At 43.7% G+C, this 19,020-nt stretch overlaps 1 protein-coding gene across 2 annotated transcripts in view; it reads right to left on the reverse strand.

Moving 5' to 3' along the window:
• Positions 1-4,014: 4,014 nt before the first annotated feature.
• Positions 4,015-19,020, reverse strand: part of ADK (adenosine kinase) — a 175,778-nt gene continuing 160,772 nt past the window's right edge. For both annotated transcript variants that reach the window (XM_035138686.2, XM_035138687.2), the window contains exons 10-11: positions 18,482-18,568; positions 4,015-5,095 (exon numbers count right to left, since the gene is read on the reverse strand). In XM_035138686.2, the coding sequence (XP_034994577.1) occupies positions 4,971-5,095; positions 18,482-18,568 (212 nt within the window). In that variant the 3' untranslated portion in view covers positions 4,015-4,970. The remainder of the gene's footprint in view (positions 5,096-18,481; positions 18,569-19,020) is intronic.

The raw sequence follows: 19,020 nt of genomic DNA on the forward strand, positions 1-19,020 counted from the left end.
CAAAGTGACAGACAGCTTTCGTAGGCATGTTTTATGTTTTGGCTCTTTCATTCTATGCTGCTTAAAACAGCACTGTGAAGTAGCCTTCAATACATTCGCTTGTCTGCTTGTCTTCCATGTTAGTGGTTGAGCGTGTAGACTAGCCGAGTCAAGGGACCAACGTCCCTTTGCGTTTTACAGGCCACCAGTGGCATCGTAAAGTGCAAGAGTTTGGCTTCTTCTTGCTGCAGCGCAGAACTGCCTGCCACCTCCCAGCTTGCGACATACATGTGCGCAGGCAGGAGTGGTAAAGTACACAAACCTGAATACAATACACAATACAACCAGCCTCAAGCCTCAGTCAATAGCTTCTGTTTTGAAAGGCAGCTCAGGTCAGCCACATTGTGATTGCGGGAGATGACCTGCCGAGCTGCGGCACATTATGATTTGTGGGTTTCTAGACTGACTTGGCTCCATTTTTACTACTCATTTTCCCTCTAAGGAACCAGGCTGTTCAGCAGCTTGGGCAGCTGACGGCTATTAACTGTCACACTCCAGTAACCAGGGGATAGTTAGAGCGGCATTAAATATTTGCACGGTGCAGAGAGGCTGCACTTCATCTTGCAAATCCCTGGGCTGCGGAGCACTTGAAGGAGACCCACCTTATTGCTATTCTGATCGCTCTCCTTTTCATTAGACGTGTGAAATCTGTCAGCTCCGTGGGCACAACCAAAAACTTTGTCCTTTATGCCCGTCCGGCAACACATGAATAACCAAGGCCACAAACCTTTATTTGGGCTGCTTTCTTGGTGAACTGACTTTAATTGCTTCCCCTGAACACTACACTCGCAAGGGATCTTTGTGAAACAGTATTCCTCTTCCATTATAAAGCTGAAATCCCAGGGCTCTTTTATAGATGTAGTTTACAGGGTGCTTGACGAACCCTAGTAGTCTGATGTACAAAAGGGGTGCATGGGGGTGGGTGGGCGGGCAGTGCCACTTTGGGAGAAAGCCCAGCTGCAAGTACAATGCCAGATCAGAGTATAGAAGGATCATAAATAGGGCTTTGTGTACTTCATGCTTCATTGTTTTTTTAAATGCTCGAGTCATCCAAAATCTGCAACTTTAAAACATTATAGAAACGACCATTTGTTTCCTATTACACATCCTTTCTCTTGGTTTTGATCATCACGGCGAGAAGCGGGATTTCCTTGTCCTGAGTAGAAGAGCAGAACTTGACTGGCGGGAGGCGGTGTCTGATTTTCAGAAGGGGGAGGCTCAGCAAATATAGTTCTGGAACCCATTGCATAGCATACAGTATATTATTAAAGAAAACCAAAGGCCTGGCTTTTTTAAACTGTTAAGGAAGCCAGGAATGCAATCAGGCCAATATACATGGCTAGCGGGTTTCATAGCTGGTTTCTGCACAAGACTCAGAATGTCAGAATTGGCTTTGATATAGGTTATGATCCACTTGATGAGAGTGGTGTTTCTATTCTGGCTTCCTCCTAAGCACATTCTCCTTGCCCACTGGCTCCGCGTCAAATCAGTCTTTCAGAATCCATATTTCCGACACCTTCCGTTTTTGTTATTATGGAACCAGACCCTCAGCTTTTAAGAGAACAAGCTTTCTTGGCTTCTTCATAAAATACATTTTTCCTCCTTTTCTTCTCAGATGTTTGATGCAATGGCCAATTCAGGCTCCTAACATATTAGGAATATGGTTCAGAAAAAAACTCCTCTTGCAGGGAATGATGAGCAAAGGAAAAATATTTTGGGGGGGGGAGGGGAGAAAATCTTTGCAACCATTTGGGATGGTGAAGTGCTCACAATAAGGCATGACTATCTGAAAATGATTAGTGTCACTGGCCCAGTCCTGTGGAACACCCTGCCAATAGACATTCAGTGCCTATTTTTAAACACCTGCTGAAATCTTTCCTATTCTGCCAGGCCTATGCAGGCAATTAAGAGTATACCTTCCCTCACAATGGTCTATGGGTGTTTGCTTCCCATGTCTTTTTGCTTTTAACTTTCTATGATTTTATCGTTTGGTTTTCTGTTTTTATATTGTTGTAAACCGCTGTGCTGTATATCCTTATGATACAGCAGTTGGGAAACCTTTGTTTTTAATAAATAAAATAAAAAGACCTTAAAGGTGCACGTATTTTCTCCAGGCAGTAAGCAGACTACTTAGAAATAGAAATCACCATAACACATGCCCTCCACCCAGCAAGTGCTCATTATTTGTTTAATCCACTGAGATGCTCACATAGTAGCAGTCAGCGGCTGAAATTAAGACTCCTCGCGCCTTCTTTGATCTTTTGTCAGGCTAACGAATTGTATAATCTCCCAAACCCTGCAAGCTCAGGAAGAACACTTCTACCTTTCGAGTACCTGTCCTGTGTTTCCTAAATAGGAGCTATATTTAACTACAAGCCAATCACATGATCACCGAACAGGAACAGCATGGACACACGTCGGCTTAATGCTCCCGAGCTTTGCCTGCCACCAGTTCTTTGCAAGGTGATTTCTTTCCAAACCCCAACATGTCCGTAGTACCACGGCTTAGTCAAAGATTTCCTCATGCAAAAGCTGCAATCCTTTTCTCTCACTGTCCGGCTGCCATTCTTCGAGAGTTTACTCCCACCTATATTGCCGATTGTGGTCCTGACAGTTTTATTTCTTTCTATTTTGGCCTCCTCCCACCTCAAGATAAGAATTTTTATTGTTCAGTGTGGGGGAGTGCTCTGCAACCCCCCTCCCACGATGATAAAATCAGCAGAAGCAGAGTTATGCAAAAAATTGAGGAATGAATCAAGCAAACAAACAAGAGAGAAGGGAAAAGCATGCAATTTATTTAAACGACGCAAATTTATGCAGGTTGCAGAATTCAGCTATGCTTGGCGCAGAATTTCCCAGGTTTCATTTCAGTTTTTGCTTTGTTTTAGTGCATGTGCCACACAGCCCCGGATAGAAATCACACCCTTTGTAAAAGGATGAAGAGCTGGCACATCACCGGATCAAATATTGTGACAGTTGCCCAAAAGGGGAAGACATCAGAATAAGGCATCAGAATAAGACATCAGAATAAGACATCAGAATACCACTTTTTCATGGCAGCCCAGCATTTAAAGAACCACGCTCAATGTTGGCTGTCCAGGCTGTTGCTTACATAGCCAAAACAGAACCACCCACACTCAAGGGGGAGGTATTAGCACGGTTGGGAAGCCCCGAAGTTTGCAGAAATACAAAAGAACATTAGGGAGGAAAAAAATCTTTTGAGTGGGGGAGCACACCAACCTCATGAGGACTGAATGTGGTCAGTGGATGCTCAGTGGCCAGAGATAGCTAACAGATACAGGTAGAGTTGGAAACAGAAAATTCGGTGGGAGCACTGACTAGATGGTGCAGGCTGCCCTTGTTTATATATCCAATTTTGAAGTTCTTTTTCTCTCTGTGCTGACATTTTAAACACAGAATTTTGGTATAAATGGAGGTAGAGACAAGGGGAAAAGCTAGATTTCTTTGTAGTGTGTGATTCAAGCTGTTTTGGTAACCGTATATACCTCGGATTTGCACTTTTCAAGAGCTGCTTCTTAAATGTACCCTTTTGACTCTGCCACTAAGAGTGTTTGCCACCAAATACGGTAATATTCCACACCCTCTAGCACCTTGCCTTTGGCGAGGGAATTGAAAGAGACAGACCTCACCATATGGTCCTGGCTTAAAAATATAATCCATTATAAAGCCACTAAGACCTTTAGTTTGTACTCCAGGGACAACCCCTAGATATGAATTACTGATACAGTTGAACTGTCTCTGTATTTGCTGGGGGTGTTTTTTATTGGAAAGTTTGTAGTTCTTGATAAATAACACCCAACCTCTTCCCCCCTTCTTTCTAAATGATGAAGCTGTTCTCAGCATCAAAGGGACACACACACAAATTAAAACAAAATTAAAAAAAAACACATTTGATATGCTAACTCACTCTACTTTCTGTCATAAGGTCACACAAATGAAAAGCCAGAGAACAACTGTATCACAATTGTTTTATTTATCCGTATCAAATTACATAGTAATGAATGACATTTTTGGAACATCTCCTCTTGAATACTGTCATACATACAAATAAAAGATCTCTCACTTACTTGAAGTACATTATTTGTCTTAAAACTGTGCGTTGAAATAAAAAGATTCCATTTTGGCATATCCTGATGAGAAAATCTGCACGAATATTTCTGTACTTCACACTTTCACAAATGTATAATATTATCTGCTTTGAGATGCATCCTTCAGCTCGCAACAAGAACATATCCTGTTATGGGCTTTTATTTATACCATAAGAATACCCTGATCTTGCCCTGGAAGAAATGAGCCCCCTGCCCCCAATCTACAAGATCCTGTGTTTGCTTAGAAGCCTACTCCTAAACCTCCCAAATTCAGCAAGCTTGCTCTGGACCACACAGCCTTGGGTTAGCTCCCTGAAACATGGGCAAATTCCTATGTCATGCAGTGGAAGCAGGAAGAAGCCCTGTGTGTGTGTGTGAATATAGCACACACAGGAGCAAACAGTGCAATTCCTCGCATGAGTACATTGCTGTTAATTCAGTCTTAGGCCAATTAAAGTTTTTGAGGATTTCTCACCTGCTCAAGCCGAGCAGGATTGGGTCAGGGTAGAATATACCAGACGACTATATTAGAAGAGCTCACATCACAGCTAAACAGGGGCAGGTGTTTTCCTACAGAGTTGCTCCTAGGAACTGTACGAAGGGAGTACAAAAGTGTCAAGCCGAACAGAGCCTGGCCCCTCAATGCAAAACGTGCAAGACACCGTTGTGCTGGAGACAGGGAAAGGGCACTCATACAGAGATGTGCGAAAGGTAAAAGTGAATCCAAAGTACAGAAGACTCAGTGCAGGGCAGCTGGGGAAAGGGGTCAATGGAGGGAAGGCAGGCAGTGTCTCCTCTTGACTCTCGGAGGTTGCCCAAGTATCAGTGGAAGTCGGGCTTCTCTGGGAAGGTGCAGCCAGAACGCTTTATGATCACGCTGGCGGCGTAGTGTCCTGCGCGGATGCACTCAGTCAGCGGCCGGTCGTAGACAAGCTGCGAGAGGAAGCCTGCAGGAGGAGAGGGAAAGGAGGCATTATGGAGAGAGGGCTGGGAACCACCCAGGAACGTGCTGGGAGGCGGTGGTTGCAAGGCGACCGTTCTTAAGCCTGACACTCACATCAACTTGTGTTTGGGAGTCGGAGGCATCTACATGCTTTGGTAGCTAACTACAGCTAGACTAACACTTCGTCCATCCTCTGAATGCCAGGCCACACAGTTTGGCGCTCTTCAGCAGATACCCAGGAAGAAAAGACCCAGGAAGAGGGAAGACCAGTGGGATCAGCTGAAACATCTGACTTCCTGCTTTGGGACCTTAAGGCCATGGGTGAAACTGGTTCCTCGGTCTTGTTTGCACCTTAACATTTATAGCCTATTCTATCCTGCGTGGGTTTAGAGGACCCCCCCCCCCCAAAAAAACTTCTCCACTGCAAGCAAATGGAATAAGGGATAGAGGAGGCATGCGCTCAGTGGGTGCCACTTTGAATTTTGCTGTGCCATTTTGATTAAAAAAAGATGCACACAAAAATACCTGTTTTGCAAAACAACCCCACCCCACAAGATTATTTTAGAGGAAAATGCATTGAAAAGCATATTTAAAAAAAATAAATATGATTTTTGTTCATCTTTTTAAAATACAGTAAGTCGGCAACTTATGCACATTTAACTTGTGTGCATTCAGCTTTACACATGTGGCAAGAAATGAAATGAAATGAAATGAAATAAAATGGGGAGGAAAGGGGGTGGGATCCAGGAAAAATGACTTTGGTAATCCCACCCACCATTGAACCTATTGGGTTTTTGACTGTACACCATTTCGGCTTTAGGTAGCCTACAATTCCTGGAATATAACCTAACCCCCGCAAAAGTTGTGGGTGTAGAGTATGGAAAGGAAAAAAAGATCAGAAAGGACATATGCATGGGAAACTGACACAGAAGAATGACTGGCTGATCCATTCACCCATCCCTAGCTAGAGACAGCTACACAAAATAAAAATCACATTTTAAATACAAACTATTTAAAGAAAGGGGGAAAAGAGTCTCAAGTATGTGGGTGATAGAGAGCAGTCAAATGAGCAAGTCATGGACTCATGCATTCCTTCCTCTCCTTCCTTCACATGCTCCAATGGTTTGCACTGAATAGGAAGAAAACATTGTTGGCTGTTACATCCAAACAGTGTGCACTTGTCCTCCTAATCGGAACTGGAAGCTATTTCTAAATCATAGTTTCCAAATCTGCTTTGGAAAGCAACCAGAAACCGTAGCTTGCAGGTTTGGTTGTAACAGCAAACGATGGTTTGTTCTATATAGGAAGTACAGAAGTTGGAGTGACTGAAGAATGGGCTCACTCATGCAATCTCAGACCATGTGCAGATAAATCCATGGTATCTGCAACACTACAGAAGATTTAATAAGATTTCACTCCCAGGTCCCAGAATAGACCTCCTCTCTACCTCCAACTGTTCACGGCTGTCAGAAAAGGTGCTGTAGAGTGTGATGGGCTGTGTGGAGGCCAGAACTCTTTAATGACCACCTTAGACTTAAGACAAAACCTGATTTTATGAAGACTACAGGATGCAACACAGTGACTGACCACCAATTATGCCCGTGTTTAGAAAAAGGAAACCACATCCCAACGATGGCACGGTCTCTTTTCATATACAGTGGTACCTCGGGTTAAGAACTTAATGGGGCCTCCCGCTGCCGCCACAGCATGATTTCTGTTCTAATCCTGAAGCAAAGTTTTTAACCCGAGGTTAACTATTTCTGGGTTAGCGGAGTCTGTAACCTGAAGCGTCTGTAACCTGAGGTACCACTGTATACTTTCCCCTCAACCTCCATCAACGGCATGGTCAAAGAGAGGCAAGACCCACAAGAAGGGAAGACCCAGCCTAAGTCAGATGACATCCCCAATGCATTACCAGGAATCCTTCATATTCCCATAAAACTTGTGCTCAGTAAATGCTTTCACTAAGCTAGGGCTCATCCTACTTTTGGCAATACTCTCTAAAATTAGAGTCTATAGATTCTGGCCTACTAATTGGTACCTTTTTTCTAATGTTCCCAAATGGCCCAGGAACCAGGCTTTTCCATTGCTCATTTCCCCTACAGCATCTCCTCAAAAATGCCAGTCATAGTGACACTTGTGACATCTGTTTCCTATTATGACACCATTAAGTGGGGAGTTCTCAGCCCAGGCCTCCCGCATGAGTGTCTGGGCGCACTGTGTGTGTCACCTCAACCCATGTCATATGGATGCATTTCTCATTAGGTTTCTCCCTTTCATTACATGCTTATGTGAGGTTGAGATTTACAACATGGCAAAAGCCATTTAACCCAGATGCTGCCCTTTTAGCAAAATATCACCATTGGATATTATAAAAATGTAAACATAAACCAAAGTGCAGCAAAGACAAGGGTAGACAGCCAATACGCCGTGAAATGTGGCAGTGCTTTACAAAATTAGTTGTCCCAGCCATAACTAATGTGGAAAAACCCTATAACTGCACACAGATGGATGGTTCTCACAGACACTTGATCATCCATTCAAACATTTTAAATCTATCCTCGTTCACACATTTAGTATACGAGAGGAAGGCAAAAGGTCAACTAAGTAGGTGCTCTAGTGGCAGTCAGCACAGTGAATCCCACCAACGCAGTGTTTCTCAAACTTGGGTCCCCGGCTGTTGTTGGACTACAACTCCCATCATCCCTAGTGAGCAGGACCAGTGGCCAGGGATGATGGGAGTTGTAATCCACAAGCAGCTGGACACCCAAGTACGAGAAACACCGCTCTAGCGCAAATTGGTTCAGGGTGGGTGGGGTCTGGGGAGTCCCCCAGAGCAGTGCATGGGGGAGGAGAGAGCATTCTGTTATGCTGGCGGAAATGCTTGCGCTAACAGAACAAGGGAGCACAATGCTGAATTCCTCCCAGAGATTTCCCCTTTTGTGTGTGTGTGTGTGTGAGTGTGTGTGGACTTGGAATTCTGAGAACTACCATGGATCGGTTGGTCGGCGTTAGCCTTGAAAGACTTGCATTCTAGGTCTTACTCGACTGTGAGGCGGATGTTGGATGTTACCATTCAGACAACCAGAAGACGGGAAAGTTCGCTTAATGCAGACAAAGGGGTTCAATCTTGGATATGCACCCTAAGGATGCCTAGAAATTGTAGTGCTTAATTTTGGGCGTGGGGTGATGATTGGGAGGTATGTCAAGACTCAAGCCTGTTCAGTAATACCACCACTCTCCATTACACCCCCTTCCTCTGATCATAGATAGATGATAGATAGATAGATTCTCTGCAGTTAATAGTGACAGGAAAAACCCCTGCTCACTGTATTTTTGCCTATTCTTGCTTCATATAGTCCAGGGTTGAAACCTGGCATTGAATGTAGATGTTGCAGCCAAAGTAGGAATTAAGCTCTGCAGAAATATTAGGAAACCTGTTGTTAAGAGAAGCTTCTGGTTTCTGTTAATTATTGAGTATTAAGCAGTCATGAGAAGCACAATGCTAAGAACATAGGAAACATCCGTCCCCTTCCCAAGTTGAGCCAGTCACTTGGGCAGATTTAAAACAGGTTTGTTTTGACAACGTTCTTCTAGACAACAATGGAGATTGCGATGAATATAGACCAGAGGGCCTAGTAAAGGCTGCTGCCATCACTGGGAAGAGAATGAAGTTTTCCCAGGACAGGAGGAGAATACTTTGGGTCGAGTGTAAAGACCACAGGAATCTCAATGAGGCACCATCTTCCACCTAAGGTTGCCAGGCACCTCCTAGTGGTGGCAAGACATTCTCCTTACCAAGTGTGGCTACACGGACAACATCGGAGCAGCGTGTCTGCACAAAATCAGATGGTTTCCGAGTAGCACAATGAAAACAATCTGCTGTCCGTTAACTTAACATGCATTCTTACAGGACAAATCACTGGATACAAGAGAGAGAGAGAGAGCGTCAGGCACGGAAACCCAACTGTCTGGAAGGCCTGAAGCTTGCCAGCAAGTTTCTAGGTGGTTAAAGCTCAAGAGCTAGTGGTGCCTTGCATGTATATAAAAATTAGGCAGATAAAAACAGCAATTTCTGAGTCAGTGTGTCTAGAATGCATTAGGCAGGTTGCCAAACGCACACAGACACAGAAAAAAGAGTTTGGCAAAGAACAGGAAGAGTTCTGCTCTCCCCTCTCCCTCAAAGATGAAAAGTAAGTGTGTGTTTGTGTGTCCCATTTTGGCCAGTGCTCAAGAACATATACAAAAATAGCAAAGGGTGGGAAGGATCTTACAGACTGAAAACACAACAGCCATTCCTCACGACATCTAGAAATAAGACTCTTCCAGACCACAACTCTTTAATGAACAGCCCGCCCCAGCAATCGGAGGTCTGGTTGCATAGGTGCTCAACTTTTCCGGGAATCCTTTCCAACTGTAGTGCCGTGAGAGGTGCAGTGTGTGTGTGTGTGTTTGTATTAGGGATCTTTAACGGATAATTATCCGTATTTTAACCCATTTCCAAGATTCTGATCTCAACCTCAGCTCCTTTTGCCTGTCCCAATAGGTTTCCAAGTCTGCTAGGAATAGTGGGAAGACAAAGATGGCCACCCCTCCCAGGTGTTGCATATGGAAGAGCTGTTATAATTCTATTCATATCTGTGTGGGTGAAGACCTTGGGCAAGATCCTGGGCTCTGGTGTTTAGCTGCTGCTGGCTCTGTAGGGTGTTACACATAAGGGGCCTGAACTTTGGCAGCTGGGCTCCCATTTCCAAGGTTCTCAATCACACAGGGAGCCTCTCTGTTGAGGAAGCTCAGCCCCCAGTCCATGCTTTTAAATAAAAAAGCAAATTATAAACAAGAATTTTTACGGTGGGTTTTTTTTTTACATTAAATGTGAAAGCTCAGATGGTTCAAATTATGAGACCTAACAGTTAAAAATCAAATAAAAAGCCTGGAGTTCTGGCAAGACTGTTTGGCTGAAAAATGTTTTGCCATTGCTGTCAAAAGATGTTTACTTTTAGGCCAAAAGAGGAATAGAAAAAATATTTTTTTTATAAAGGAAGACCCTAAGCCAAATGAATTCGGCTTTGATAGAGAAAGCTGCTGGTGTTTGTCAATTTGTAATAAATCTTTTCCATCAATTGCGTATCGTTTAATGCGTTTCTGCACCCCTGTTTCTGCTTCCTTAAATACTTTTTAAAAAAAGAAGAAGTAAAGAAACATTCATGCCAGCCCATGAAATGGGGCTTTAGCCTTGTTTACATGACAGATCTTTGAAAAGTTCAAGCTGCAAAGGACTCAAACGTTTTCTTTTTGTTGTTAAAAAGACAATGTACTAAATATGAAACCATTGCCACCACCTTTGAATGCTCTCACTGGCATTTTGCATCACATTTGGTGGAAACAGCTGCTCACCCCAGCCAGCCATGTGTTATTTATGAAGGTGCTGCTGTGATATTCAATCATCCCCCAGCTCTTTGCTAATAGTGCTCTGATTTCTGGAAGACTTTCAGAGTCGCTGGCATGGATGATGGGCTGCTCACGAGGCAGGTCAACTGCAGTTAGGTGGTCAGGCACTCAGAGCTTCACGCAGACGATTTGCCATCTTAATCAGTGAACAAACCAACTAACACCAACACGATGCAATGTCAACGATTTAATTGTGTGGCAGATGGCGGCCGTGGCAGCCAAAAATTATGGTCGAATTGCCTTTATCAGACCCAGGCCTGGCTACTCTGAATCAAAACTTGCTTTCTTTTTAGTGTTTTAAAAGATGCAACTTGGCATCTAATTTCATGCCACTAGGAATGGCAAATAACTTCTAACATTAAACCTTCCGGATTCGCCCTGCTGAAGTAAATTGGACCATGTTTTGGGTAGGTTTGCCACATATTTGGCAATTCGGTCCATGGATTTTCAAAGAGTTGGAATAGTTCTTCTATTTCTTAAAGGGCCCTCTCTCTTCTCTAAAAGGTGGAATGCAAACCTGTGCTTCCCCTCCAATTACTTTAATACGAATGGCTGTGAGTGACTTTGGACTAAAGGTGCCCCCAGAGTTTGTATGTTTGTATGAGTGACGTCTTAATTCTCTGCGCATGGTTTCAACACAATTAAAAAGGAGGAATTCCAATGGACCCCTGGGCAAAATGTGCACCTGAAAAATATATATGGAGCTCATTTTATTTTGCTGTCATTCACTCATCCTCTGTCCTGATTTGTTGTGAAGCCCAAGGTTGCCTCCTGCTGATTTGACAAGCATCTCCAAATGTTAACTTGGCATGGTACCCAGCAAATATTTCCAGCTGCCATTGATCTCTATCCTGCTGTACTTTGTGTGACATCAAAGATCCCAAACCCACATCCCTCTTTGCAAATAACTTTATCCCAGAGAACATTTTGTTGTTGGACAAAATAAACACTGGGGAGAAGTCCCCCATGATATTCTTGCGGAGTTGGTAAAATGTGGGCTGGACAAGGTAACTGTCAGGTGGATTTGTAGCTGGTTGACTGACTGAATCCAAGACATAAGCGGACACCACTGCAAACCATCCCTTCCCTCACCAGCCCCAACTCAAGAGCCGTGTAGTTAGCAGATTTTACAGCTTAAGGATTATATCAATGCTGGTAGTCAACAAAAGAGGTTTAAAGACTTTCTCAAGGCAAATCTAAAAAAATGTAGTACAAACACCGACAACTGGGAAACACTGGCCTGCAAGCGCTCCAATGGGAGAACAGCCTTTCCCAAAGGTGTCATGGGCTTTGAAGACACTCAAACTCAGGAAGGGAGAAATGTGCCAAGAAGAAGGCACGCTTGGCAAACCCTCATCATGATCAACTCCTGCCCAGAAACCTATGTCCCCACTGTGGAAGGATGTGTGGATCCAGAACTGGCCTCCACAGTCACTTACGGACTCACTGCTACAACCCTATTTTGGGAGATAATCTTACTCGGCGACAAGGGATCGCCAAAGAAGAAAGAAAAAGCTGTTCCACTAGGGCAACAGAACTTTCCCTTCCTCTCATCTTCTCCCCCTGCCCTCCACAACCTTAAAATCTGCTCCGCATAGTTGCAGGACCGACTGGAGCAGATTTTGAGGGCACATGGGGAGGAGAGAGGAAGGGAAAGTCTGGTTGCACAAGCAGAACTCCATGCATGCACTGTTGGATATGACCTTAAATTTCTGGCAATTCTAACTTATCCCCTGGCAGCTTCACTTAGCTTTCCACATCCACGACAGACAACAATGAAAAACTGCAGTTTGGCTCATCCGCCCTGACACCATGCTAAGGACTTGCTTCCCCCTCACCAAGTGAAATCAATACCATGTTTGAGCAAACACACTTACAGCTTTATTAGGATGTCTTGCTTGTTCTGTAACAGCTACTTGAAGCTGTGGTGGCAAATCGACTCAGCTCAGTTAAACCTAGAGAGCTGGGTAAAGAGGCCCATCAATAAGGTTGTTATAAAATACTCTGCAGGAGTCTGGAAAGCTGGAACAAACAGCCTGAGACGCGTCAATATTTTTACTCAATATCAATATTTTTCATCTCCAAGAATGAAAAAAAAAGCACAATGAGATCATTGCTTATATCAAATGGACCACATGCTAAATAGTAAATGCTTCTTTCCTAGCCGAGTTTGACCCAAACACAACATTTTAAAAGATTTCCACCACATTTTGCTATCCGTTCAACAGTTACACAAGGAGAGCAGAAAATATAAAATTTGATGTAGCTGTGGCAACAGAACAAAGTCAAATGGGAAAGCAATGCACACATGGCTCTATTGCAGGCTTCCTCAAACTTGGCCTCCAGATGTTTTTGGCCTACAACTCCCATGATCCCTAGCTAGCAGGACCAGTGGTCAGGGATGATGGGAATTGTAGTCTCAAAACATCTGGAGGGCAGAGTTTGAGGAAGCCTGCTCTGCACCTACTTAGTCTTAGTTTGGGATGGGGATGGTGGTTAAAGGGAGTTAGGGAGAAGTTTAAAGGAAGAGAGAGGCCGCTGCATAATGCAATTCTATGTATAAGGTCAGTGTGGGAGAAAAGGTGGAGCCATTAAGGGGGCAGGAGACCTCTGGGGAGATGACAGAGATGGAGCTGGACGGACAACAGTCTATATCAGAATAAAGGAAGGGAAAGGGTATAAAGGGCTTTGCAAGTAAGGACAAGGAGTCTGGGTCAGACCAGGAAGCTGACAGGAACCCCATGTACAGATTCAAGGAGTGGGGTGTCACACAGTCCAAGCAAAATGAAAAAGGTGACTGGCTTTGGGCATCGGAAGTTCGGCACCAGGAGCGAAGGTGGGCTTGTGACAATGGAAGGGCACATACAGAACGGAGAGCAAGAGGTGTGTGGGGATGTTGGCCTCGTACAGGTCTCTGCTGGAATCTGAAAGTCCACCCCTGATGGGAAGGGTGGGAAGGCCAGAGCTGAAGTGATGGGGGAGGCAAGCACAGTGATTTTAAAAATAATTACCCTGTTATAGCAGCATAAGAGTTCTCCCGTTCATTTGGAAATGGAATCTGATTCTGCAATTCTCATTTCTGTGCGGGTGGGCGGAAGTATTTGGTGATTCCAGATTTAGGACTGGGAAGCCTCTACCCCCAACAAAGGGGACGCCAGGACTAGACTACAATGCGGCTATCCGGAACGAAGGAGTCTGACATCAAAATTGCAGTAGACTGAGATGTTACAGGAGGAAGGAACAAGGACATCCTTCCCAGACGCCCCCCCCCCAACAGAGCAATTAAGTGCTTACAGAGCACAGCATAGGAAGGCTGTGGGGTGGGAAGTAAAAAGGTGTTATTTATTCCTTTCCCAGCTCCCAAAGCTACAATGCTGTCTGGAGCCCACAGCAGGAAAAGCTCTCTTCCTCCTCCTCCTCCTGTGTGTGAGGTCCCACTTGCTAATACTGTATCTTTAAATGTGGCTGGAATCTTTAAAAGGAGAGGCAGCTTCTAAATGGCGATAACTGGATTAGAAAATCCATAGCGCTGTACAGCCAAAACATTTATCAAAATAATAAGGATCTTTCAAATATGACAGAGAAAAATCCACCGAAAGCATATAATTTGGCAATATTTAGTTTATGGAAGGCCAGTTACAGAGACCAAGAGGCCTCGGAGAAGCCTGGCTCGAGATATGGCATTTATCTTGGTGGGTTAAGAATGACACAAATTGCCAAGCACGGCCATAAGCGGGAAGCTGGAATGACAGCCAGCCCTTTCCAAGTCAAGACAGATGCTTCATCAGAAAGTTCAGCTATTATACCAGGGGAAACAGGCTGTCAGTCAAAAGGCTGAATTTTTATTTTCAACGCTTTATACAGCTGCAATAAGAGGATCCTCAGAGTCAAATCAGACGCCAGTGTTGAGCTAATCTCTTTGGCACTTTATCTTCACTTGGAGGGAAAGAGACCATAGCTAAAACATCCTTTGCTCTCCGCTTCCCCCCAACCCTGCCATGCTTCATTCATGAAGATCTTTAGAACAGAAAAAGCTATATATATTTAATGAATGACACAAAGCTAGCTAGCAGCTGATAAATAATGAAGTTCCTCAGAGCAATGTGAACATTTAAGGGATGTATTTCAGGGCTCTGACATGATATCCAGGGGGGGGGGGAAACCTCTTTTATAAATAATATTTGAAAGGGCTGTTGAAAAACAGAAGAAGCATAAGGAAGCTGTAGAGAAGTTGTGTTAACAACAACAAACCCAGAAGCAGCAGATATTATAAGCCTGGCCAAGATATATTTCTGAAGCACCACCAGTGGCAATGCGTTCTAGTAATGTATCTCTCTGGCACACCAAATGTGTTTTTCTGCAGTGTGCAAACTCCAACCTAGAGAACGAGGCAGAAAATGAAGATCTTGCTGGAAAAGCACAAAGCACACTTTAAGGCTTCGATGCACACCTTAAAAGATCTCCCAACACGGGTTCAGCATACTTTGCCAGCTGAATAATAGCTGCTGGATAGTGTAGCTCCCCTGGACAAAGAAAGCAAAAGCTTTTATTCAGCCAGTACAGAAAGAAGAGCCATCCCACTGATCTAGGCCGGATGTGGAGATCATACCCGGAATCAGGAAGCCAAATTACAGCAGAAATATAGGAACTAGTAAGAGGGAAGGTTTGAGCACTTTAAGACAGGCAACCCAAAGGCACATGCTTCTGAACTGTGCAAAATGCTGGATTTCGCAGAAGCTTAAGCTTGCTAGGGTTCAGCACTTAAAAGGGCACTGTCATGCTTTAGCAGCTTTAGAGAAATTTTATAATTCAGCTATGCTACAAAAGTTCTGTAAACAAACAAAAGGAAAAATATTTCCCTTCCAGTTCAAAGTGTGTTTGCCATGAGACACCAGAACAAAACTGATCCCAATTACAGATGACCAAATGTCCACATAGTTTGACAGCTTCAGTTGGTCCTGTTGGCAGCTTTCTCTCACACACCCTTTCCCTGCAAAATAGGACCTAACGTCTTCCTTAGCTCATACAGCGATGGAAAACAAATGCTAAAGGGCAGTGGTAGAGAAGATGCTAAAAGCTGCTCCTAACCCTGACACTGGTAATCCATGCCTGCTCCACCCCAGGTAGCAGGGATGTGATATGCCCAGAAAAGCCTCGGCCCAGTATACCTGAAGGAGCATCTCCACCCCCATCGTTCAGCTCTGAGGGCCTTCCGGTGGTTCTCTCACAGCAAGAAGTGAAGCTACAGGGAACCAGGCATAGGGCCTTCTCGGTAGTGGCGCCCGCCCTGTGGAACGCCCTCCCATCAGATGTCAAGGAAATAAACAACTACCTGACCTTTAGAAAACATCTGAAGGCAACCCTGTTTAGGGAAGTTTTTAATGCTTAATGCATTATTGTGTTTTTAATATTCTGTTGAGAGCCGCTCAGAGTGGCTGGGGAAACCCAGCCAGATGGATGGCGTAATAATAATAATAATAATAATAATAATAATAATAATAATGTATTATTTCATACCACAAGTGGGAAATACCATTTTTGAATGCTCCCCCACATTTTTAAAAGAACCCCCAAAGTTTTAATAACCACCTTGTAAATAGAAAAATAGCACATCAAGGCTATTGTGATCTATCTATCTGTACCACAATAATGGCCTGCCATATTGTTCTGCCACTTGGCATTTGGCACTGCCTTGCTGTGACAATCTTCTATGTAATGTACAGGTCCACGTTCCCTCCATCACAGACAGTTGCTGCCACTTTATTTGATCCAGCCAGGTCCTCCTGCTGTCCCTCTCTTTTTCTGTTCATCTTCCTTAGACCAAAAGACTTCCAAACAGAAGCTTTGTGTTGCTTCCAGTGCTCAGCAGACATTTGGATGCTCTTGCAAACTAAGGGGTTGGCTCATGCACAGAAGCATAATGTTTACAGTTACCAACGTATTTAGTTTGTCTTGATAAAAAGGAAATGTCATCTGCCATACAGCTGAGTTAAAGCTGCTCAAGAAGGTCACTGAAGACATTCTGAGTTTTGCATTTTCCTGAATACTGGTGTGCTTATGAGGATCAGTCAGATGTCTTAATTCTGCACTCAATCAAGATTCTTGCCATTAAATGTTTCTGTGCTTTTGAACTACCAGGTTATCAGTGACAATGAACAGCATTTCTAGGCTGTTAAATGAGGGGCATATTTCCAGGTGAGGCAGCCTTTTCTCTATACCCTCTTTATCACCCTCACTCATGATGCCAGCCAGAGAATTCCCTCGAGAGCTGTCAAATAATCAGTTGGAAGGGATCCCGAGGATCATCTAGTCCAGTCCCCTGCAATGCAGGAATGTGCAACTGTCCCACACATGAGAATTTGCATTCTTTGTCCCCACTTTACAAACAGACAGTGCTCTCAAGTCCTTTTTCTGTCTTAGCGGAATCATTCAATTCTCCTCCCTTATCCAAATATTGATTTCTTTAAAAACGCACATTGTGCACTGCAAACCTAGTAAACCCAACTAGAAAGCTTCCAGCTTTCCACCATTTCTTGCTTAACTTTCTAGACTTCCATACAATTTTTCTGTCTGACCCCCTACTATTCAGTGGCTGCCCCCCATTAAACAACAACAACAACTCATTGCTTTCAATACTTTCCTGAAGGCAAGGCAATAAATATTTTAGTCCAAGTACAGTCGTACCTTGGTTTTCAAACAGCTTAGTTCCCGAATGTTTTGGCTCCCAGACATCAGAAACTGGGAAGTGACTGTTCTGGTTTTCAAACTATTTTTGGAAGCCAAACGTCCGACAGGGCTTCTGTGGCTTCTGATTGGCTGCAGGAGCTTCCTGCAGCCAATCAGAAGCCATGATTTGGTTTTCGAACGTTTTGGAAGTCGAATGGACTTCCGGAACAGATCCCGTTCTACTTCCAAGGTATGACTGTATTGCAAATAATTCTTCCAGGTTAAAATATGCCTTGTATGAAAGTGATTGATAGGTGCGACATAACATGGAATTGGGCCTTATAGGGCTTGCTCTTGAAATCAATTCTTTGGGTGGTGTTTTTGAAAGAAAAACTTGTCAGGTTCCCCAGAGTCTAAAATGATGTGCCATAGATCATGCAAAGGATAGAGCCTGGCTGGGCCCAACGGCTTAGGGTGGTGGCTAAATTTCTGAAACTTCAGGTCAAACCCTGAGACTCCGCAAGTCTATTTGGAGAAAAGCTAAGGTCCAATAGGATGCTTTGAAGCTCAGTGTAGTGAAAGCCTTCAAAAAACATATTGCAAGACACAGAGATTGCAGTAACCAAGAGAACTTGTTAGGGCTTATGTTGAGATATTTTGAACCACAACAGCTACAAAAATATAGATGTAACACTCTAATGCAAAAAAAAAATATTACGGTTGCAAATGGATATAAAAGTAGCAGCAGATGTTACTTTACTTCTGACTTTTAGCCTTTGTTTTTTAACTCTTTGTAGTCTTTTTGTATTCGCACATCAACTGCCTAGGAACCAGACGCACAGAAGAGGAGGGAAAAATAGTTCAAACGTTACACTTGGTTATTTACATACTCTTTAATATTCACCACAACTTGTTTAAAAGAACAGCAACGTGCTAAAATTTTAAAGCCACGAGGGATTCTGAGTACGCTGCATAACATATTTGATGCAGCTTGTTTATGCAACATTCTGACAGATACAATTAATCTCGTGAAAACAATGTGGATGCTGCATAGGAGCACATTATCTTTAAAGCCACAAAACACATTTTTTCCCTGGGAGAATTAGCAGTCTATTAAAACACAATCTTAGGAGGAAAATGGAAGCTTGAAAAGAACCATCTGACATTCTGTACTTCAGGAAAGGAACACCCTGCCACCACCTGCTCATGTTCTCTAATAAAGGATGGAGGGGAGGCACTTCTAAATAAAAGGGATAATGCAAATAGTACGTACCTCCCACGAAGGCATCTCCTGCTCCATTTGTGTCCACGATCTCGCTCTGGTCACTAATTAAGACCGGGAAGGCTCTTACTTCATTTTCTACAAGGGAAGAGGGGGGGGGTGAGAAAGAAAAAGATGCCTGAGGATACGATTTGATACCATCCAGAATTACTACGGTGCAAAGAAGGAATGATGGCTACATAACAATTGCTTCCCAAAGCACCCCAGTTTGAGCATGGATTAGATCAGAGCTTCTGGAAGCCAATGGATGCAATAAAAGATGCCTTGAAACAACCTCGGCCATGCGGAGAAGCAGTAAAGAGCATTGCCTCTGCGCCTTTCCAGACAAAACACATTGGAACAACATCTGCTTTGAAGAAAAAGCGACCCTAGGTGCTTGGCTTGGTTTTGCGGCCTTAATGGAAACATTTCCTAGTCTTGGTCCCCCTCCCCCCGGTATTACAGTTCTGCTAGCCGACTGTTTCAAGTGATTTAAAAATTGTGTACTTGAATGTAACATTCTCCATGTAACTTGCAATGTGTGGGTACAA

This window comes from Zootoca vivipara, chromosome 5, assembly GCF_963506605.1.
Source record: "Zootoca vivipara chromosome 5, rZooViv1.1, whole genome shotgun sequence".
Taxonomy (NCBI): domain Eukaryota; kingdom Metazoa; phylum Chordata; class Lepidosauria; order Squamata; family Lacertidae; genus Zootoca; species Zootoca vivipara.